Source organism: Netta rufina, assembly GCF_964035555.1.
Source record: "Netta rufina genome assembly, chromosome: 1".
NCBI classification, from domain to species: domain Eukaryota; kingdom Metazoa; phylum Chordata; class Aves; order Anseriformes; family Anatidae; genus Netta; species Netta rufina.
The window spans coordinates 197,393,314-197,418,504 of NC_140123.1; the positions used below are offsets into that span (position 1 = coordinate 197,393,314).

Sequence of the window (25,191 nt, forward strand, 5' to 3'; positions counted from 1 at the left end):
TAGTGAACCTACCAGGGGTGGTGCCCTGCTAGACCTTCTCTTCACAAACAAAGGACTGGTGCAGGATGTGATTGTCGGGAGCTGTCTTGGGCAGAGTGACCAAGAAATGGTGGAGTTCACTATTCTTGGCGAGGCCAGGAAGGGGACCAGTAAAACTGCTGTATTGGACTTTCGGAGGGCTGACTTTGAGCTGCTCAGGACACTAGTTGGTGGAGTCCCTTGGGAGGCGGTTCTGAAGGGCAGAGGGGTCCAGGAAGGCTGGGCGCTCTTCAAGAGGGAAATCTTAATGGCGCAGGAACGGTCTGTCCCCACGTGCCCAAAGATGAGCTGGCGGGGAAGAAGACCAGCCTGGCTCAACAGAGAATTGTGGCTTGATCTTAGGAGAAAAAAGAGGGTTTATAATCTTTGGAAAAGTGGGCAGGCCACTAGGGAGGACTTTAAGGATGTGGCGAGGCTGTGCAGGGACAAAATTAGGAAGGCCAAAGCTCATCTGGAGCTCAATCTGGTTACTGCCTTTAAAGATAACAAAAAAACGTTTCTATAAATACATCAACACAAAAAGGAGGACTAAGGAGAATCTCCATCCTTCACTGGATGCGGGGGGAAACTTAGTTACAAGAGATGAGGAAAAGGTGGAGGTGCTCAATGCCTTCTTTGCCTCAGTCTTTAGTGGCAATACTGGTTGTTCTCTGGATACCCAGTACCCTGAGCTGGTGGAAGGGGATGGGGAGCAGGATGTGGCCCTCACTATCCATGAAGAACTGGTTGGTGACCTGCTACGGCACTTGGATGTGCACAAGTCGATGGGGCCGGATGGGATCCACCCAAGGGTACTGAGAGAACTGGCAGAGGATCTGGCCAAGCCACTATCCATCATTTATCAGCAGTTCTGTTGATCGGGGGAGGTCCCAGTTGACTGGCGGCTAGTAAATATGACGCCCATCTACAAGAAGGGCCAGAGGGCAGACCCGGAAAACTACAGGCCTGTCAGTTTGACCTCAGTACCAGGGAAGCTCATGGAGCAGATCCTCCTGAGAGTCATCACGCAGCACTTGCAGGGCAAGCAGGCGATCAGGCCCAGTCAGCATGGGTTTATGAAAGGCAGGTCCTGCTTGACGAACCTGATCTCCTTCTATGACAAAGTGACGCGCTGGGTGGACGAGGGAAAGGCTGTGGATGTGGTCTACCTTGACTTCAGCAAGGCTTTTGACACCGTCTCCCACAGCATTCTCCTCAAGAAACTGGCTGCTCTTGGCTTGGACTGGCGCACGCTTCGTTGGCTTAGAAACTGTCTGGATAGCCGGGCCCAAAGAGTCGTGGTGAATGGAGCCAAGTCCAGTTGGAGGCCAGTCACTAGTGGCGTCCCTCAGGGCTCAGTGCTGGGGCCGGTCCTCTTTAATATCTTCATCGATGATCTGGACGAGGGCATTGAGTGTACCCTCAGTAAGTTTGCAGATGACACCAAACTATGCGCGTGTGTCGATCTGCTTGAGGGTAGGAAAGCTCTGCAGGAGGATCTGGATAGGCTGCACCGATGGGCTGAGGTCAACTGCATGAAGTTCAACAAGGCCAAGTGCCGGGTCCTGCACCTGGGGCACAATAACCCGAAGCAGAGCTATAGGCTGGGAGAGGAATGGTTGGAGAGCTGCCAGGCAGAGAAGGACCTGGGAGTGATGGTGGATAGTCGGCTGAATATGAGCCAGCAGTGTGCTCAGGTGGCCAAGAAGGCCAACGGCATCCTGGCTTGTATCAGGAACAGTGTGGCCAGCAGGGCGAGGGAGGTGATCGTCCCCCTGTACTCAGCTCTGGTGAGGCCGCACCTCGAGTACTGTGTTCAGTTTTGGGCCCCTCACTACAAGAAGGACATGGAGGTGCTTGAGCGGGTGCAGAGAAGGGCGACGAAGCTGGTGAGGGGCCTGGAGAACAAGTCCTGCGAGGAGCGGCTGAGGGAGCTGGGCTTGTTCAGCCTGGAGAAGAGGAGGTTCAGGGGCTACCTTATCGCTCTCTATAGGTACCTCAAGGGAGGCTGTAGCGAGGTGGGGGTTGGTCTGTTCTCCCACGTGCCTGGTGACAGGACGAGGGGGAATGGGCTTAAGTTGCGCCAGGGGAGTTTTAGGTTAGATGTTAGGAAGAACTTCTTTACTGAAAGGGTTGTTAGGCATTGGAACAGGCTGCCCAGGGAAGTTGTGGAGTCACCATCCCTGGAAGTCTTCAAAAGACGTTTAGATGTAGAGCTTAGGGATATGGTTTAGTGGGGACTGTTAGCATTAGGTCAGAGGTTGGACTCGATGATCTTGAGGTCTCTTCCAACCTAGAAATTCTGTGGTTCTGTGATTCAATTGTGCTCTGAACTGGGTAGTAAAGAAGAAATAGATGCATTAATGTATAAGAAAGAACAAACTGGTTTTGTACAACTGTGCTTAGTAATAAAAATAAATTCAGAAAAATGCAGAGAGTGCGATGCTGTCATGGTCTCTATCTGAGGCTGGCTGGGAGCCAGTAGTGCTGTGTAAGGATCACTGTATTCCCTGATTAGGTTATTTGTGGGATATATATATATTTGTGTATATATATATATATTTATATTTAGGTTCTATATATAGGCTGGACCTAAAGTGTTTGGGGAGCAGCTGCCAATGATTTGTTATTCTCTTTTCCATGAAAGTCAGACAGAGACAAGAGAGCTGAGGTGGAGGAAACTGCAAGACAATAATTGAAGTTACTGACTCAGGGTACTCTCACCAGAGAGAACCACAGAGTCTGAACTGCAATTTTCTGAGGACAGATCTGGTCCCTTTACTTCCTGCAGTTACATGATAACCTTATCCTTCAAGATTACAATTTCCCCACTCAAGCACATACCATATGTTATTTTTAAACTACCATACACATGGCACCTGTCTTTTTTTAATCCTGATGGTCAACTTTTCAGATAATGGAAATTAGTCTAGTTACTTATGTCCTTATAGCTACTAGCGTAGCAAAAGAGTTTCCTGTTGGTTTACATAAACAGAAAAATTGTAATTTTCCCATGACTTCAATGTGGGTAAAGTTTTAGAACTTCAGTTTTAAAAGGGAGAATAATAAACAAAAAGAAGGAAAGGAAGGACAGTGATACATAAGGGGAGGATCATGAGCCACACATTCTTATATACAAATCTTGTTTCTCTTTTTTTTTTTTATTTTTTGGTTTCTATTTTTATTAGTCTGTTGCTTATACATTCTTAAATAGTGTTCCTAAATATATAGACATTGCTTCTTTTAAACTGTACAAGGAAGCCTGACACAAGGTTCATAACAGGACCAAAGAAGAAATGCAAATTCACTTTTTTTTTTTTTTTTTTTAAATTGCTCATTATTTTGTTCCTCATTTTTAGAAGGCAATGTATTTCTGAATATCAAATAGCTTTAAATATAAGTCCTGTACTGCATTCGTAACTATTGAAGTGCAGATTCCTTACTGGTTGCTTCACCTTATAGTAGAATAAATATTTTCTTCAGCATCACTAAGTATATGCAAAAGGATTGTTCTAAGTGTCCAATTTTCATGCTGAATTTTAGTTTTGGTTTTTCCATATGGACTGGCAGGTCCAGAACTGGTAATGTAATCTATACCTTTAATTCATACCTTTCCACACTGTCTAAGACTTTTTCTTTTTTTTTTTAGAAGGAATTTCAGAATATATTCACTATTATTTTATTTTATTTTATTTTATTTTATTTTATTTTATTTTATTTTATTTTATTTTATTTTATTTTATTTTATTTTGTTTTATTTTATTTTATTTTATTTTATTTTATTTTATTTTATTTTATTTTATTTTATTTTATTTTATTTTATTTTATTTTATTTTATTTTTATTTTTGACTGTATGTAGGGGCAGGAGGAAACAAGGATAAAAGGAATCAGGATGTAAGCAAGTCCAAAGTCCAACCAGTCAGCATTGTGGTCCCCATGTAGTAACAAAGTTTTTTCATACAATCAGGAGAAGGTAGTTAAGGAGGTTTAAACACTAATTTAAAATGAGGAATTGGTACATTTGGTGATCCTTTAACTCTGATCTAATATAATTGAGGCAGGAAGGATCCAGATTGTATAGATTCTATGCTACATTTAACGATCTGTTCTGTAGTATTATTTCACCCAGTTAAAATTAATATTAAGGAATTGCTGAATACATTCAGCATTGTTGAATACGATCAACACTAAAAGCTGAATTTGGTAAAAAATGCTTAAGATATTCCATCTGCCATCAAACTAAAAATATATTTGTTATATGGTGCATTATTTCCTAAAACAAAACAGAATAACAACACCAAAAAACAGATTATGCTAAAAAATGAAATATTTAAGAAGGATGCTGTTTCAAAAAGTGCTGTATCAGCTCAAATGGTATAAAATTCTAAGATGAAAAGATGAGTCCTTTGCTTAATTTTCCAAAATATACCTTATTAGTGAGATCCCCTAGTCACAAACTTAGTTTTGAATGATGATTACATTTCCATTGGGAAAAACAACCTCTTGTATGCTTTGTATGAGAACTCTGAGCACTTGGATTTAAATATTTATTTTTAGCCATAGAGCTGCAATATAAATCTAAAGAGTCATTACTGTGAAAGATATTTCTTACCTCTGATGGGTGCCCAACCCTAATAAAGGTACAGAGTGGATCAAAAGCTCCTGTTCCACAAGCCAGGAGATGTGTTCTGTTGTATCGGTGAAGGACACGGACATAATTCGCACATTCATCCTAGTTTACATAAAAAATAAACATAGAAATATCTTAGCATTTCTGTTAAAAAGGATAGATTAAAAACATAAAAGTTTTTGATTGTTTGCTTGTGTTTTGTTGTTGTTGTTGTTTTAATATGTCATGTGCTTAATATGTCAAGTGATGGTCTGCATACAGAGAATTCCTTTTCCATCATGTATAAAATCTTAGTTCTCCCACTTTATACTAGTACCCCAGTCTCACCAAATCCATGGATAGACACTTATTAGACACTTATGACATGTTTAGAAGCATGTTTAGAGCTTTTATTTATCACAGCTTATTTTAAGCACTTTATGACTCAGGAGTTAATAAGTTATAAAACATATTTCGTGTTTCTTTAATCTGAAGTATATTATCCAGATCTAGATATTCATTTTACTAACTTTTATTAGATGCACTAGGCATTAAATTCAGAGCAAGAGATATGAAGAGTCAGCAAATGTCTTCCCTCACAAGTTAAATAAACTCAAGAAAAATAACACTTTTTTATTTTATTTATTTATTTATTTATTTTTAAGGCTACTGCACAACTATTTTGTGTGTGTGTAATTCATTGCTAATCAATATTTTTATATTGTATAACCTCATGCTTTCTTTTAGTTCCACCATTTGCACCCTCCTTTGAAGAAGAAATTATTCATTTTCCCTGAGGCAATACTTTGGGACTCATTAGTGTACTTTAAGCTTCATAAACATTGCAATTAAATTTTTTTCAAACATTGCTTTGAGATGTGGGGTCATTATCCTTTCTGTGCTAAACTAGGAACAGAGAGAGTGAGAAAAATGTATCCATTAATTTTGGAACTCCTGGGACTTGGTTTATTGGAGTGTTTAATATTATGCAGTGTTTTCTATGTTTTGAGTAAAATTTCTGTTCATTTTCACTCACTGTGTGACATTTCTGTTTCTCAGACCCTGGGTTTTAAGACCCAGGTCATATGAAGTGTAAGACAATTATCATGGGGTTAATCTCAGATATCTATTATAGCTATTATAAAGTAGCTATTATAAAATTTGGCCTTCTAATCAAAGCTTTTCTTCTAGGCTCTTTCAATACTCAGTGAAGAAGGCCATACATCTCCAAAAGACAAGTTAATCTATCATAAAATGAATGTGTGAAAGAGAGTGGAGGAATTTCATTTTGGAATGTTTGCTCTGTAAGTCCAGTTTTTGGACTAGTATATTTAGATAAGAACAATCCTGTGTCTTAATGACCATTTGAAAGAAGTTATTGTTTCAGAGGGAGAGTCTGTGGCAGAGCCATGGCCAGAATACATATGACAGGATATGACAAGATGGATATGACAGGAATGACAGGAGCACTGATTCCACAACATTGGGTCAGGGTCACCTCCAACCTGCATGTAAGAAGGAAAATACCTACAGAGCACCAGCATGGAGAAATCTCTCAAACCCTCTTCAGGAATCTGACATACTGAGGTGCCTCTCTGTCGTGGTTTAACCCGGCCGGCAGCTAAACACCATGCAGCCGTTCGCTCACCCTCCCCCCTCCCTCTCTGGGACGGGGGAGAGAAATGGAAAGTGAAGCCCGTGAGTTGAGATAAAGACAGTTTAATAAGACAGGAAAATAATAATAACAAAATAATAATAACAATAATAATAATAATAATAATACAATGGTGATAATAGGAAAGTAATAATAATATGTACAAACAAGTGATGCACAATGCAATTGCTCACCACCCGCTGACCGATGCCCAGCCTAACCCCGAGCAGTCCGGCCCCCCTCCCCCCGGCTAGCCACCCCTATATATTGTTTAGCATGACGTCAGATGGTATGGAATACCCTTTTGGCTAGTTTGGGTCACCTGTCCTGGGTCTGTCCCCTCCCAGCTCTTACTGCACCCCCAGCCTGCCTGTTGGCAGGACAGAGCGAAAGGCTGAGATGTCCTTGGCTTGGTATAAGCACTGCTCTGCAACAATTAAAACATCGGGGTGTTATCAGCACTCTTCTCATCCTAAGCCAAAACACAGCATTCCACCAGCTACTAGGAAGAAAATTAATTCTGTTCTAACTGAAACCAGGACACTCTCTTAAGTGCCTGTACACTAATGCACACAGTATGGGGAATAAACATGAAAACAAGTCAGAGATGTGGATGCAGTTGTGAGATTATGATCTTTCTAGGATCATGGAGATGTAGCGGGATGGCTCTCTGATGGAGTGTTGTAATGAAATGATGCAGGCTTTTTAGGAAGGACAGGTTGGGAAGATGATGAGAAGGTGTTGTCCTTTATGCATGAGAGCATTAAGCTCTGCCTGTGGATGGATGAGGAGCTGACTGAGAGTTCATGGGTTAGGATGAAAGGGAAGAGAGGGATAAGTGACATTATAATGGATGCTTGCTACAGGTCACCTGAAAACGTAGAATAAACACAAGGCCCTCGACAGACAGATAGGAGCAGCCTCACATTCATAGGACCTGGTCCTTGTAGGGGACTTTATCCAGACAAAGCAACAGGACACCAGGTTCTGCTTAAATTGTCTCTGCTTGTACGTGGGCGTCAGGGATGGGGCCAGTCCCCTTCCAACCATGACTATTATGTGATTTTTCAAAAGAATTAGATAGTCTACACAGGCAGGTAACAAAAACACTGTGTAATTAAATATGTATATCATAGAATCATAGAGTAGTTTCAGTTGGAAGGGTCCTTCAAGACCATCCAGTTTCAACCCCCCTGACATGGGCAGGGACACCTCCCACTAGAGTATCACAGAATCACAGAATCACAGAATTTCTAGGTTGGAAGAGACCTCAAGGTCATCGAGTCCAACCTCCAACCTAACGCTAACAGCCCTCCACTAAACCATATCCCTAAGCTCTACATCTAAACGTCTTTTGAAGACTTCCAGGGATGGTGACTCCACCACTTCCCTGGGCAGCCTGTTCCAATGTCTAACAACCCTTTCAGTGAAGAAGTTCTTCCTAACATCTAACCTAAAACTCCCCTGGCTCAACTTAAGCCCATTCCCCCTCGTCCTGTCACCAGGCACGTGGGAGAACAGGCCAACCCCCACCTCGCTACAGCCTCCCTTGAGGTACCTAAAAAGAGCGATAAGGTCACCCCTGAGCCTCCTCTTCTCCAGGCTGAACAAGCCCAGCTCCCTCAGCCGCTCCTCGCAGGACTTGTTCTCCAGGCCCCTCACCAGCTTCGTCGCCCTTCTCTGCACCCGCTCAAGCACCTCGATGTCCTTCTTGTAGCGAGGGGCCCAAAACTGAACACAGTACTCGAGGTGCGGCCTCACCAGAGCTGAGTACAGGGGGACGATCACCTCCCTCGCCCTGCTGGTCACGCTGTTTGGTTTCCCAAAGCCCCATCCAACCTTGCCTTGAACACTTCCAGGGATGGGGCAACAACTTGAACTGTTCTGGGCAAGCTGAATATGCAAAGGACAAATGAACCTTTTTTAATATCAGTCTTTGAATTTTTTAATTCTTAGATATTTTCTTTTCTTTCTTTCTTTCTTTCTTTCTTTCTTTCTTTCTTTCTTTCTTTCTTTCTTTCTTTCTTTCTTTCTTTCTTTCTTTTTTTTTTTTTTTCTTCCCCCCCCCCCCTTTTTTTTTTCTTTTCTATTTTTATTTCTTTGAAGGAAACCACTACTACCACTACTACTACTAATGTCTTATTCCATATGGCATCTGCATGGTCTCTCACCCGACAGTACTTTTTAGACCCACTGAGAAAAATTTTCTACTTAATTGCCAGACAAATAGAAAATCAGTGAATTGAGATTAGTGGGATGTTATCAAGTACATGAAAATCAACACACAGAGATACCCACTTTTCTTGTATTTCGTACATATTTACTAACTGGTAGTAGTGGAATATTAAAACATAGTAGTTTTATGATGTGTTGTAGCTTTTTTAAGTAGATGCTTTGCACTGATAGTCTTCTTCATTCTCTCTGTCTTCCAAGTATGACCTTTCTGACTTATCCCCTCTGTTCTGTCTCTGTGGTATCTCTGAAGCTCTTTTCTCCATTTTTATTTATTTTTTTCTTAATCCATATATCTCTGCAACTCTTGATCTTTGTCTCAAAAGCATTTTAGAGGAACAGAGATTTTAGGATTACTTTTTTCTTCGCATGAGCATAAATTATACAATTTTTCTCCCGTGTTTCTTCACAGAAATGCCTGAAAATTTCTGCAGAGAAGACACCAAATATAGAAAAAATCATTCCACATTTTTAGCCTTTATCAAAACAAATGAAAAAAACAAAAACAAAAACAAGTAGACACTGCTGTTGACCCCACTAATAATATCCTGTACATGTAACAAAGAAGGATCAGGCAGGAGATATTAAAATAAGTTGTCTTCCTACATTTAAATTAATAAATATTGTTTATCTTTAGGAGACTCCATAGACATATTAACAGATTTGATATTAATAGATTTGTAGAATTTCATTCATCTGAAACTTCTTAGCGTGAAGGAGTTAGTCATCACAACAGAATTTGATTTCTGTTTCTGTATGATTTCCAGCTCTGATAAAGTAATTGAAAGGATCAAAAGTTCTCACACCACAGGCCTACAGGTGTGTTTCCTGGCACACTGGATGAGAGCAGAATGATTTTATCCTTGGCTTGAACTGGATCAGAAAAGTGTGACCTGAGTTTAAGACGATGCAAGTGTTAAGACAAGACGTTTTCAAAAGTCCTATTTAGTCTGTTGCAAGCTTTCAAAAATTTTGTTTATGACTACAGTACTTGGTTTTACTGCTACAAGATGAACTGATAACCTTTAAAGATTGTAAAACATTGCAAAAGTGGGTTGTCGTGTCATAGAGAGGGAGCTAGCAGAGAACACTTGAAGTTCCTCAACACTGAGATGCTTATTATAACATTTTCAGACCTCCTTAATATCAGTTATGCAGTGAGCACCAGATCTTTTGCAAAGGAAAATAAAGTTGGAAATAAACAAGAAAAAAACTTTGAAAGACCACTGATGAGTTTTGTTTTGTTTTGTTTTGTTTTTCTCAGAGACTTTATAGTGTGATAAATAGAATTCAGAACTTAGAAATGGCAAAAGGTTGATTTTAAGATATAACACCATTAGGCCAATATTCATTTATGTCTACAAAAAATGAAGATGAGAAGGCAAGTAATTTTGTTTCTAATTTAGATTCTCTGCATGTTGAGCAATTTAGCTCACTGAATACTGAGCATGTTAATGAAAATTACTAAGGATTCCCTGGAATTAATTAGCATTACCCATTAACATTGTCCCACACATAATTAGGCCTTGAATGAGGATCAGAGGATCGTTCGCTATTTGTTGGTATTGAAATATTTCCAGCTTTCACAATTTTAACATTTTATTTCCTTTAGTTTGTTTGTTTGTTTTTAAGACACCAACTCTGTATTATTTTGTTTATTTAAAAATTCTCTGTTTTTCTTCTTAAAAATGAGACACCTGACTTTCACAGAGAGAATTTGGGAAACATATGTAATGAATGATCATATTCATTACAGTGCATGTTTGAAGACACACTAGTAGAATGGATTTTAAAAGGTTTCAAATTTTAGGGAATCCTTAGAGAGTCTGAGGGTGAAAACTTTACATTACATTGGAACAACCATACCTATTTATGTATTTATTTAACCCAAAGAATATTTTCAAAGTATCAGAAAATACAACGTATCATGTAATAGTGAAGCAAAAATGACAGAGGTTTAGCGTAATTGCAGCCTATGCTGAAAAGTAGTATTAAATAAAACTGAAACACCATAGATTTTTGATTCATTTAATATGACCATGAAGTTCAGATAGTATAGAAAAACACTACATTCAACACGACACCTGAAATCCTCAAAGGTCCAAAAGCATCCAGAAAAATGCAATGAGCTTCTAATAAATTATTGTTGTTGTTGTTACTATTATTATTATTATATTCTCTTTTCCACTCTGATTCATCCATTCCCTTAATGTGGATGTTTCTCATGCTTTTACCTCAACCGGAATATATATTGCTTCCTAGGCTTCACAGTGAATGTGGTTATCATCAAGGCTGCCTGATTGCTGTGTTTTGTGGAAAACCACTGTATGTGCCCTTTCTTGTTCTGTGTTCCTATCACTGTTTCTGTAAAACTATCATAATTTTCAAATCCTTTTGTACAGTGTGAGCTCTCACAGCTGTGAGATTTATTAGGTGTTGTATTTGCTGTGTATTTATGAGGTGCAGATAATGAGCTTGGTGCACTGCAAAATTATGGAGAGTTCCCATCCAGAAGAACTTTAATCCTGTCATGCCAATGATATTAGCCACTGTATGTCAGTGAGCTTTCATGTCTTTTCCTGGGAACTGATTAAAGTCAAAGCAATGAAACACAAGAACAGAACAACTTCTAGGTTTATTAATAAAATATTTATATAACTCAATTTAAACTGAAGAAAACCTATAGGGCAAAAGAATTTTGAATATATCTTATAATTACTAATAATTTAGCTGCTTTTTGAATGCTTTTAGAGAATTTGAATTTTAGAAATTAATTGGAATATGAAAAGGTTTGAAAAGAGATGGTATTATACGTGTATAAAAAGAAAGGGAAATAGAAATAGGAAAAGTATTTACTAAGGTAACTTCTTTGCTGTCACCAGAGAAAGAATTAGGAGAAAGTTCAGATGATAAGTGTTCATGGCCTGTTTCTGAGCTGCTTTGAAAAGCAATTAAATTAATAATTTAGTGTATTCATAGTGGTTACATATTTTTAAGCTGCAACACTTAGAATTATATCTATGCTTTGATCTATCTGAAATTTAGGGATGTTTGAATCCTTGTTTTTGGTCAGCAGTGAGTATAATTAAAGTATATTTGATTTGTAATAAATGATACTTACAGCATCTCTTCCTTTAATTATGCACTCTTCTGCCTGAAGAGGTGTACTAGGCCAGTGAATCTGAAGAGAAACAAACAAACAGGAAATAATTCAATTGGCAGTTTGATCATATTAATATCACTTTTCCACTGCTCTTCATGTGAGATTATTTTATTGCATGCTATAACATTTAATCAAGTTTCTGTTACATTTTGAACAGTTTTCAAGCCAAATAATTTAGCTAAAAATATCTCTAAAAATGTACAATATGGTGACATATTTTAGTTGTAACAGTTTTGCATAGGGTAACTCAGCAAAATTAATACTGGTAAACAGATTTAAAATAAGTTAATGTATTGGACATTTTATATAAGTTGAGTAGAAATGTCCCTGCTAAATTGTCAGTGACTTCCAACAATTTCCCTTAGAGTATTAATTTTGAACTACTGATTTCCTTCTTTAAGCGGCAGTTAGGAAAAAAAAAAAAGGCTTACAGTGAAGTTAATGAGGGTCAGCAATCAACCTCATGGGAGTAGGATCAGCTCTCCACAGTCAGTTACTGGAAGTGAAGCCAAATTATACAACTAGGATCATTTTTCTGTTACTACCATTAAAAAAAAAAAAAAAAAAATTCCATTCCAAATGCATGATTTATTTGGATGAAAACAATGTTAAACATTGACTCAGCAGACTGGAATGGTTACTTTATTTCTTAGAATTTTTAAAAGTGAAAACAAAATCATGTTCACTTCAGTGATAACAGGCTTGGCTGAAAGCAAATAAGTATGAAAAAATGGATGCCATCATTAAGATATTTTTGTCAATAGTCCAGTAATAAATTATTATTATATCTGGAAAACATTTTAAAATTAAATCCATCTTCTCTTAGTTTTTTTTGTTTGTTTGTTTGTTTTTGTTTTTGTTTGCTTTTTTTTTTTTTTGTTTAATTATATTACCTCATTTTCTTGAAATAATTTTACCCCGAAAAAAATCCAAGTATTTAGAACAAGTTACAAATCCTGGAGTTGTATTAAAAAAAGCTTGAAGTCATAGAATGGTTTGGGTTGGAAGAGACCTTCAAGACCATCCAGTTCCAACCACCCTGCCATGGGCAGGGACACCTCCCACCAGACCAGGTTACACAAAGCCCCATCCAGCCTGGTCTTGAACACTTCCAGGGATGAGGCAACAATTTTAACTGTTCTTGGCCAACGTGTTCAATAGTGAAGAATGTCTTCCTTATATCTACTCTAAATTTACTCTCTTTCAGTTTAAAACAATTCCTCCTGTCCTATTGCTACACTCCCTGACATAGAGCGCCTCTACAGATTTTCTGTAGCCCACTTTAGGTACTGGAAGGCTGAATTCTGTTGAAGTACTGTGAAGGCACTCATTCAGTCATCATTCCTGGTTTATTCAGCCTAAAGCTCAGAAGTCAAGGTCTTTTACTATTTCATTTGTTCATTGGCAGAGAGGATGGAGTAGGGAACAGCCTGTTCTTAACCAAAGGCCTAGAAGTTAGGAGATGTGAGCTCTAGGATCTCTTGAGTATAAAAGTTTAAAACCACAACTTCAACCACAGAGACGTGCTCTTACTGGTAGGCTAAAATGTTGTAGGTTTGTTTTCTTTTTAGCCCGTAAGTGATACAAGGGGATGTTAGGAATGCAGAAGCTGAGAAAACACATCATGAATGAACAAATGAACAGTTGACTCTGTAAGCTATTATCTAATATAAAGTGTGTAGGTGATTGTTTTTGTACTTAGTCCCAGTGCTATTCAAAATATTTGTGTAAACATACTCCACTTAAGAGATAGTAATTAAAATACATAAACAGGATTAAGAGGGAGATTAAATAAATAAATATATATTAAAAAAAAAAAAAAAAAAAAAAAGGTCATTACCCCTTTATCTGGAAGGCTGAAAAGCAGAAGCAGAATAAGCAGCAAGGATTTGGTCCTTAGCATACTGTGATGGGAAGTGGAGGATATGTGTATAACCATCTTGCAGAGATGGAGGGATTTCCCTCCTGGGTGGATTGTTCTTATAAAAAGGTTAATGAGCAACAGTAGCTGTACTGTATCTACCACTTCTGCTGTGGATCTGCTTTTTAAAACTGACTCCTGTACAAATCCTCCAAGTGAAACCCTGTTTTTGTTGTTGTCTCAGACATATGTGTATTACCTATTAGGATACTTATCATAGCTTGTCATAGAAAAAGTGTCTGTCAGAAGGAGAAAGGCAGTCATCTATGCACCTTTTCCATCAGTTATGCAGAGTTGTGGGAATCTATCTTGTATTTTCATAGACAGTTACCTACACGTAAGGCAAACTCATGTTAGTTGCCTGAAGTAATTTCTTACAAAGCTTATGAATCTTAATCTAAACAAGCATTAAGATTTTTATCTCTTCAAGATTCTTTTATACTTAGACCTAGAGAGACTCTACACATCAGATTCAAAGCATTCTTCAAAATTTGATTTTATGTGCATACTAAGTCTGATCGTAGTACTCAAAAATGTGCGTAGTAAAAAAAAAAGTGTTGAAAAACACCAAAAAAGATGTTGTTGTTGTTGTTGTTGTTGTTGTTATCATTCCTTTTAATCATGAAATCTTCACAAGAATTTTTTAGCTGGGTTTACACAACCGATATACAACTTTGGTCTCTCTATGATCATTTGAAAAGAAATGGGTAGTAAATGGCCTAAGGTAATAATACTTTATCAAGGTGTACTTACTGTACTTAAGTATATTTGTGCAATTAGTGCATTTTCCCTTAACTGGGATAAATAAGATTTTTCTGGACTGCATGGATATCCAGATATTAATCAACCGTAATGGTAGCCTTTAACCTGCCACATCTAATTTTTCCTTATGTTTATGCTTTAGACTCATGAAAACTACCAGCTTTAACTTTGAATTGGTTCTTTGCCAGGATTTAAATCTTTTGGCAAGCTGTCAATACATACTGTTGAGAAATTTCCTGTGCATCTAGGCTGGAATAACATCACACTAACATACATTTCACAGGGCTACAAGCTTGACCTTTTTTTTTGGACATAATCATTTAAGAGTTGTCACTACTGCAGATTACTGTGAAGTAAGTTTTTAAATTTCATGTTTAGTGATGTTTTCTCATCTTGCACCACAATATTGTTATCCTTGATATCTGACTGATATAATTCTTTGTTGAAGAGAATTCTTTGTTGAAAAGACAGGAAAAATCTATACTTAAAAATGCTCTTTGAAGAAAGAAATAAAAAAAAAAAGAATTATAGAAGAATTATAGGGATAATAGGGCAATAGAAATGATAGTTACAGATAGGGAAAAAAGACTTTTTAATTGCATCTGAAATCCTAATTAGAATCTCCAAACAGTTTCAATACTCAGTCACTAGTCTCAGAAAAAAAAAAAAAATCAGGATGGCATGCTGAATGAAAAATGATTTCAAGAAATTATATTAACTTCATAGTAGTTCAGGCTAAAATGTACTACTGTGTGAACTAGTCTGAACTGTGGTATATGACAGAGCAATTAAGCAACTCCAGTTCTTGTTTTAAGTCAATACATGCTGCTTAACTAACACATAACTTGTGTTTAACTGGAATGCAAATTCTGCAAAAATAGCCTGTTATGTCTGGCAGATACTATGTGTATGTATCAACAAATACATACCCACCTTACCTCTTTCAAAGTAATTCCAGTGGATAATCAAATTTATGTGCTTCTTACTTCAGTTTGCATATGTTTCATATACAAAGAAAATGCAAGCCAGTGGGCTTATATTCAGCTAGGTCTAGAGCAGAAATACAGCTAGCTTCACCAGAGGTGAGAAACACAAGATATGTTGTCAGGGCTTTATTACGTATTACAACACCAACATAAATCCTAACCTGGAGTTATCTCACAATGGATCAGAAACAGAAACAGCATATTGAAACCTGCCTGGACAAGCCTCTGTACTTATGAAGGCTTTTCTTCATAGCAAGCCCTTCCTGAACACTTTAAAGCAAAAACTGCACAGAATGAATATCTGAAAAGAGTTTTTGGACAAATAGGAAGTACAATTTAATTTCACTTCTACAGGAGAGGAAAAGAGGATGTCCTCCTTGCTTGCTCTCAAACCAGTGGTTGTCCTCCTCTAAAAGTTGTCAGATCACTGAACTACCAGCACTGGTTCAAGCTTTCTGTCAACAAAGATCTGCTCTGACAACAATTAAAATTAACTGTAATGCTTTTTTAAAAATAAATTAAATTTGGCAACAGATATCAAATACAATTATCTATCAGTGTGTTAGCTCGTTACAAACCTTAAAGACTTTAGATCAAATCCCAAATATGTGCAAAGTTTGATTCCAAAGGTGGTATGAAAGGAAATGAAATCTCTAGGGAAAGCAAAGTTCACATGGAGGGTACCTCTGCAGATTTGGCTTTACACGTGGTTTCAAGTAGTAATGAAGTTTCATTTCATTTTGGCCTCCATCATTCTTGCCACTGATATCGTTAGGGCATTAATATTAGAAACCAAAAAAAAAGATTAGCTTTGTTTCAGAAACTTATGGTAGGAAGTACTAAACACTAAGATAGAAAAACTCTGCATATTATATGCAAGGAAAGATACAAAGAATAAAAATAAAAAGTAGGCCAAGGAAATAGAATATGACCAGTGGATAAGCGATACCCTGTGTTTGTCCAATAGTACCAAGAAGGTCTACACCATGTTTGTGAGCTCTCCTCAAATCTTCTGCTTGTACAAGAATGACAGGAACAGTTTCCTTCCCTAAGAGATATTTTCCATTTTTTATACATTTTTTTCTTTATTGTATATTATAGGTGCTCAGAATAATGTGTGCCTATGATCTATCTTTGAGAGTGCTACTTTGTGTTTGACAGATGCAAAGAATTGAACTTTAAGGAACAGTGTGGTTTATCAAATGCAGATTTATGGGATACATACATCACATGTTGAGTTAATTAGAAATACTGGATTACTTTGAAAGCCAATAGGTCTCAAAACATAAGCATTTTATATCCACTCAGCATTTTGTTGTTTTTCTTTGGGGGACTCCTGACATTCTTGCTAGAACTGACTACCTGAGAAATTACAGGGTCATTTTATGGCAGAAGGGATACATATCTGGCTGGGAGTGGGTTTTATTTCAGTTTTTAGAGAGCATACTCATCTTCCAAATTGTGGAAGATGGGATGGTAATGGATTAAAAAACATAAGCTATTTGCTATAAATAAATAAATAAATTTATAAATGAATGAATAAAAATCAATTAGATCTACCCCAAAGCTACCAAATTTATGGAAGATCTCTTCTGCTTTTCTGCAGCTAGTGATTCATCCTGGTTACCAGAGAGAAAATAAAACCCAGAATCTTGTCTCCTTCTTCTTATACTTTCTCTAGATTAGAACTGGTATCTTAGATTAATTAAACTAAAGTCTTCAGTGTGAAAGAAAAGGTCGAAGGCTAATCAACATACAGTTAAAGGCAGCTTAATACATAACTTTGTTAGTAATGAATTAACTGGTCTCTTGTTTCCAAGAACTTTCCCCAGCATATCTCAGTAATTAAGCTCTCATATAACAGAAATGTCTCATTCCACACTTCTGCTGATAGTGCTGTGGGACAATCAAGTTTTCCCTAGCTATCACTGAATAAGATCTGCACTGAGTGAACACTGGGAAAAGAGAAAAAGATTGTTACATTTGTATTCAAGGGAGATAAGTCCCAGTGAGGTCATGTTTCAAAACATGTTAGGTCAAGTTCCATTTATTTCAGTGTCTCATCTTTTGCACATCATAAAAGTAGGCATGTAAGCAAGAAGAGCTTCCATTAATTTGTCATACTCTGAACATGGGTTTCAAGACAGCATACAGTTTCAGAATAAATGGCTGATCTTCCATTTTAAAACAACAAAAAAGAGAGTAACAAACTTTCAGAGTGTGTCTAGATGGAACAATGGTGATTGGACAGAAGCATAAAATGTTCTATTCTGTCATCTTTCTTCATACAAGTTTACTGCTGAATAGGGAATAAGCAAGGGAAAACAAGCTTATTTTATAGAAACTGCCTCATAAATGTCTTTATATCCCTGAGCTCTAATATCTTGTCACAGGATATTAATAAGTTTTGTCAAATAGAAAAGAAGTTAACTCATATCTGACTATGGAGGAGCAAAGCTCAGTATGTAATAGTGACCTCTGAGGAATTAAAAAATTATTATATATATAACATATAACATATAACATATAACATACAATATATAATACATAATATATATATATGTATAATGTATATATGTAAAATATATATATATTTTTTAAATGTAGATAAATACACAAATGGCCTCCCTGAGTATCTCTATTTCCCTATATCTAAGATTGCCTTTCCCAAACTGTTTATAAAAAGGATAAAACATATCTATTCACAATAAGAGAACATGCTAATTACCCTTAGAGATAAGGAAGTGGACCAGGATGTTGGTATGAGGATATGCTGTTCACTTACAAGAAGGGACAGAAACAAAAGAATCTGAAACATTGTGACTTGACTCCCCTTTCTCCTCCCACAGACCACAAAGTAGACTTCAAATGATACTTTCAGTCAGTACTTACAAGCACTGGCTTGGGGTAGAAAGGGGTAGAAATTAATTGCAGGATTTATCTTGCTATTGCATAGTTTATGTGTTCTCTTATAACTTATGTTTTTGTTTGTTTGTTTTCCTGGTGCTGTAGAAAAATTCTAATTTAATTTTAATTCTAATATACTAATAACGGGGAGTGATTAAGCCTTAATTATATAGCAGAGATACAGAAATTAGGTATATATAATGTGCTGTGCAATGCTTTAAATTTTAGTAAACATGCTGAAAAAAGTGAGACTGAAAAATAACTATGTGACTCCCAGATCTCTATCAAGAGTCATTTTCATTGGAAAAGAAATGATAGTTAGTGTATTTTATTTTATTCTTTTTACAGATAAACATGGCATTAAAGATCATACACAAAATGTTAATATCTACAAGAACTCCATTATCTCATTTCCACTCATGCAAACTCTGTTGTTTTGTGCTACACATTATCAAACCAAGTGATAAATATATATATCTGTTTACTCCACCTCTCGATAGTTGTCACTGACTCGATCCAAACTGAGGGAATACAAGAGGTCTCTTCCTCCCACAAACAGTCGTTCTTGATACTCATCCAGCAGCATTATGTGAAGGCCAAGATATCCAAATGGGCTATGAAAGACTGATGTCCTGTTTAAATCCCAGAGCTCTGAAAGACATACAGAGTACACATGATAAATACCATACATCTTAGTTTCATGGCTTCATTTTCATATTTTCCTAGGGAACTAGACAAGAAGCTGTGGGACATTAAAATGCTAATCATATAATCTTTGAGTAAGAAAGAGACAAAACACCTGGGAACAATTTGGAACAATTTTCAAAACAAGTCAGCTTTCCAAAAGACTTGTATGTGAATCTTTACATCATAATCTTTGTGCAGGTTGGTGTTGGGGGAACAAGTGTTCTCCCAAATATTTTATAAAAAGGAAAAAAAAAAAAAAACAAAATGAACAACCAACCAACCAACCAACCAAAAAACACTGGACTAAAGGACATTAACTGAAATGTGAAAAAAATGAAAAAAAAGAAAAGTAAAAAGCTTGTTTTAAACCCAGCACTGTGTCCACTTACTTCATGGAAAGTGTTGGCACTAAATTCAATAACAGTATAAACTTTGTAAGATACATATTCATATTTTTCCAAGTGATTACTAATTTTGTCAAGAAATATGTTGAACTGTTAAGGGGATCTGGGGCTTAGTTGTGTATGATCCAGACTAAAGTCACTTCCACAGAGAAAGTAAAATTCGTCCTGTGTAATGTTGCAGAAACTTGGAATCAGGCCTCAGGAAGGAAGGAAGAAAGAGGCAAGCATTGGGGGTCTTTCTGCACTCTCATCAGATGGTGCAGAGCACAGTTTGGCTCACAACATGTTGGAGAGGCTAAGAATCATTTTGTTGTTGGGAAGTCTCAAAAGAAGTGCCCTAGGGCTGTTTTAGAAACAGCAGAGCTGGGACTGAGGGAAAGAACTATATTCCTATATCTGTATCATGGTGAATTGTTTCATTTTGAAGAAACAAGTCACTCTTGGTAAAAGTCACTAAGTTCCTTTTAGTTTTATCCTCACAGCTGTCCTTAAACATAACTTTGCCAGTTGTTTAGATGTGTCCCAGCAGCTGATGATGGAAGAGGTGGGATGGTCCCAGAGCTAGGGGAAAAAAAATTAAAAGTGGACCCTCATCTGGTCTTCTATGAGAGGACTGCCCCACTGTGTGAGAGAAAGTCCTTGAAGAGAAAGGAGGAGAAAGTTCATGTGTCAAAGAAAGTTCTTGCATTGGTGTAACACTCTGGCATCCATATATGGGATACCGGTCATATATTCTGTGGTTTTCAGAAATTGATTTGCATCTTTAAGCTAAGAATGGCAGCTTCATAAGGGACCCAAATACAAAACTACCAAAATTCACATCACTATTAAAAATGTGTCCTGAGTTCTCTGAGGAAAGGGTGTTCCAAACCAATGAGATCTGAGTTCTGTATTTGAATTCAAATGCTCTTACTTCAAAAAGATTTATCATGACTAATTTTCACAGAATCACAGAATCATCTAGGTTAGAAGAGACCTCCAAGATCACTGAGTCCAACCTCTGACCTAACACTAACAAGTCCTGCACTAAACCATATCACTAAGCTCTACATCTAAACGTCTTTTAAAGACCTCCAGGGATGGTGACTCAACCACTTCCCTGGGCAGCCTATTCCAATGTCTAACAACCCTTTCCATAAAGAATTTCTTCCTAATACCCAACCTAAACCTCCCCTGGGTTTAGCCCCCATTCCTACTTATCCTGTCGCCAGGCACATGGGAGATTAGACCAACCCCTACCTAGCTACAGCCTCCTTTAAGGTACCTGTAGAGTGTGATAAGGTCACCCCTGAGCCTCCTCTTCTCCAGGCTGAACAATCCCAGCTCCCTCAGTAGCACCTTGTAAGACTTGTTCTCCTTGTAAGACTTGTCCTCACCAGCTTTGTTGCCCTTCTCTGGACAACAATTCTTATTTCCATTCTTGTGTGAATAAAAACAAAATAGAGTCCCAGTAGGGTTTACTCAGATTCTTGTCTTTGAATTTCTTTTTCTCTCCCTCTTCTTGTTTTGCAATTTTTTACTCAACATTCAAAAGTTATACACAATAAAATATGTGAGAAATATTCCAGTTGAACAGAAAAAAGGATTTTTCTGTCATACCAATACACAGGGGAACTGGTATGAAATATCAGATTAAATCTCTGGTTTAGTCTCAAGGAAAGACTCCTAATTTTCCTCAATAGACACCTTACTTACGTCTTAAATTATAGAAAAGAGAAAAAATAATTCTTTTTACTTGAAATAAACTTAGCATTTAATAGCTATATAATTTTAACATAAAATTTGGCATTCTAATTAACTTAATATTTAGCATTCTTTAAGGACATTATCGAAGGCCAGCTTGGATGGGGCTTTGAGCAACCTGGTCTAGTGGGAGGTGTGGCAGGTGGGAGGTCCATGTCAGGGAGATTGGAATTAGATGATAGTTAAGGACCCTTCCAACACAAACCATTCTATGATTCTATGAATTCAATACAACAAACACAACTTAGTTTTATTTTAAATTAGTATTTATATTGTTCTGGTGGCATTGAAGAAGTTTAGTAATTAGATAAATATATTTTGCTATATTTGTTTACTAGATCTGATTCATGTCAACAGAGGCTTAAAGCAACTATTTTCTGAAAACTGTTTCCTTAGATGATAATTTTTTCTTTTAATCAAAGGAGTCATTCAACCTCACAAGTGATTTCTTTCCTGAGCTATCTTCAAAAACTAAATAGCTGCGGAGAACTGTTTTAATATCTAGACTATCCATTACATTTTTCAACAGAAGAGGTTAAAACAATTTGCACGTGTGTTTTTGGATTGATTTAACAAATAGAAAAAGTAAGTCACAGAGAGGAGTATCATGATGAATAAAACAAGAGTCTTGTTTGTCAAAGCTTAATGCACTGACCATTTTTGGCAATGATACACCTAGTGCAAGATTGAATAGCAATGTGGAGATGGTATTTTCAATGCAAGCTTCTCTTGCCAAGTAAATCCAGCAGATTGATGTTTCATTCATTTATTTATTTATTTATTTTGTGATGAAATTAGAAATGCTTAGAAATTAGATGGAAATGGAAATTCTTTATGTTCTTAATATTTAGGTATATATTATATTCTTAATATTCTTTAGGTTAATATTCTTTAGGTCCTAAATAAAATGACTTTATTAGTAAGCATATCAATCATCCAGTTTATTTTATTTTCAAGTCAGTTTTGTGGAAAATGAATTGCATTTTAAAGTTCTAATTATGTACAAGCCATGAAAGGATACTCTGGTATCTTCCCTCGATTTACTTTCATCTTGTCCTGAATGCAAATTTTTCATAGGCAAGACAATATTTCTTTAAATAAATCAAAGAAATCACTTGCTTGTTTTCAGTGAGAATACTAAGCACAATGAATTCCTCTACCTGATCATTTAAACTATTAACTTTCTCATGTAAGAGACAGTCCTGCCAAGTACACCTATATCTTTAATTGTCTTAAATGAACATTGACTATATTAAACACCTCTCAAGATCAAGCTTGTAAAAAGAGGTATTTTTAGGTCTGCCTCCACCATATCTATACAGGCATATTTTTGCTGTAGGTTTAGAGATCAGCACAGAAGTAAATGTGACATCTGGAAGGGCCGCAAAACACCAAGCAGGGAGATCTGGGGTACAATTTGGTTATAAAAATACAAATTTATTAGTATTATGCAGCTCCTTTGAAAGGTACTAGGATTTGTGGGCATTGTAAGATATCTGAGATATTAGGACAGTGTACAAAAATAAACCTATTTTTGTACAGCACCTTCTGAATACCAAGAAAATGGGATGGATGTCCCAGGGAGTCTAAAATGGCACTAGATGCCTGTCACATCTAAGCAACTGATTCTTGCTCATATATGGCTTCATGTAAATTACCAAGCTTATGCTTGCAAGGGTTACCTTGTTATTATAGACTCCTCAAGCTGTCAAGCATTGTGCTTCTGGCTATACCCACATCCTTAAATTGAACAGTTCAGTTCCCAGCTCATACTTAAGCTTGAGCACAAGCCAAAAAGAGGTTGTTCTTCTAACTAATCCTAGGATTTAATACCTGCAATTATACTGAACACATCTAAAACACTTACAAGATCAGGTGCAACTGTGATTTCCTCTGAAACTCTGGACAGAGAAAATATAGTACTGACTAATATTTAAAAAAATATTTTATTGTTTTAATTGGTCACCTGAGGAATAGCAGACATGAGATGAGTTCAATTTCCTTTTCTAAATGCATCAAAACACAGATCTTCCTCTTTCCATAAAGAGGACTAATCACAAGTTATTAGCTGCTAGATTGGTAGGGAAGGATAGATGCTTTCTCCACTTCCTGTTGAAGCAGTGCAACAAAATTTTCAGGTTCAGGCACAGTGAACAAGCAAGAGCGTGACACTAATTAAGTAGTTAAATTGCTTTTCTGGGAAAGATGTGCTGGCTCTAGTGCTCAAAATAGTCTGTACATTTTATATTAAAGAGTTAGTGAATAAAGTACAGTAACTGTTCTAGCACATGGACGAAAAACTCCCAGCTTCTCTCACATGGTAAAGATTTCAGATGAGTACAACCCTTCTGTTTGCTGAGTTTCCACAGATTTCTGTGAAAAAAAAAAAAAAAAAAAAAAAACAAAACCAACACAAATAGAACAAAACAAAACAAAACAAAAAAACACTTCTCTATAAAGTTTTTCTGTGAAAAAATAAAACGCATGATAAAAAAAAAAAAAAAAAAAAGAATAATTTTTGAGGGAGAGTGCATAGTTAGTGCTCAAAACAAAGGACAAAAGAGAAAAGACCATTCATTTTCCTAACAGTTGATGAACAAATCGCCTCAGTGTAACGATCCCCAAATTCCCAAATTTGAGAAAGTGATATTAATGATAGTATAGTGTTTTACTATTTTAACTTAAAAGTTCTACACAATAAATAAAAACACACCATTACAATATGAATGATCTTAACAAAAAAAATTGCTGCTTCAATATGTACATATTCACTATATATTCACTATACTTATAGTGAAGGCAAATCCAGCCTGCTAGATTATGTCTCATAATAGCACTATGTAGTATCTAAGTAGAACAAATCTAGTTTCTTCCCAGTTTAAATGCTGAGAATAAACTTTCAGGTTTGTTGTCTTTTTGCTTGTTGGCAAATATTCAGACAGATTTTATTTACTGTACTTTTTCTTATAACAAATATAATTCAGTGAACATATTCATACTTAATCCCTTTGACAAGAAGGATTCTATTAGTTATTTGTCAAGCAATGCTAGTTATATTCATAATATCGGTGTGTTTGTGTTGTTTTATTTATTTTTTTTTCTTGTTTGTTTTGCTTTGTTTTTGTTTATTTTAATCATAGAATCATAGAATGGATTGGGTTGGAAGAGACCTTAAAGATCATGTAGTTCCAAACCTCATTCTTTATAACTTCTAAAATATGCTTAGGACATTAAATGTAGAAAAATTTTTACTGTTTCACAATAGCCAGCGTATAGTGAGTTGTCCAGTTTCTCAGAAATTAAAAAACATAGTGAGGAATGTATAGCGTTAGACCTTGGATGCAAATAAATATTATTTCAGCATTGTCTTCTATTTTCCCAGGGAGTGAAAAAGTTTCTGTTACTCTGCTCTGTTTTCCATAGTATTACATCACCACAACAGTCTATTGCCTTTGCCCTTTTTTGCCCTCATAAAAGTCTTTGGTTCCCCTTTCATATTCTACAGAGATGTAGTCTCACCTCCCACACTACTTAATTCTGCAGAACATTCTTCCGGCAAAGATGTTTTCCAGATGCAGGGCACTGACACGAGTCTAGCACTTTGAACATGTTGAATAGGTAAGATGTACATCTCAGTGCTGCTTTACAGGAAGAGGTAACAATTGGGTTTGCCTTCTGTCCACATCAATAATGTAAAAGGCCATAGATATAAAATAGAGGTACTGTGAACACCTGGAGGACATTCCACGTTTCCAATTATCAGCATATTGGAAAAGGCTTTGTAAAAGTTTGGTGTGCCTTATATAATGGTATTCTATTCAACTATTTGCTATTATGGGACAAGTGAAAACCAGAATCTGCTTGTGCCTAACAAGGACAGAAAGAAAAAGGAAGAAAAACAAATAGGAGACATATGGAGACAGCCTGAAACATCTGTAATGCAGCTTATGAACTATAGGTTAATGATAATATCAATCTGTGCAAGTATCCTTCAGTTTTAAACCACCAGTACTTTAAAAAAGGTTAATATTCAATGGTACTCTAAAGATTCATACATCACAAGGACATAAATATAATCTTACAAGTGTCTGGATCTTTCTGAGA

General features: G+C 36.5%; 1 protein-coding gene across 1 annotated transcript in view; it reads right to left on the bottom strand.

Annotated features, from left to right (window-relative positions):
* LOC311222194 (semaphorin-3E-like) overlaps positions 1–25,191 on the bottom strand; it is a gene marked incomplete at its 3' end in the record, with an annotated part of 114,587 nt that overhangs the window by 16,839 nt on the left and 72,557 nt on the right. The window contains exons 2-4 of the mRNA XM_084306359.1: positions 18,744–18,904; positions 11,636–11,695; positions 4,632–4,751 (exon numbers count right to left, since the gene is read on the bottom strand). Coding sequence (XP_084162485.1) covers positions 4,632–4,751; positions 11,636–11,695; positions 18,744–18,904 — 341 coding nt within the window. The remainder of the gene's footprint in view (positions 1–4,631; positions 4,752–11,635; positions 11,696–18,743; positions 18,905–25,191) is intronic.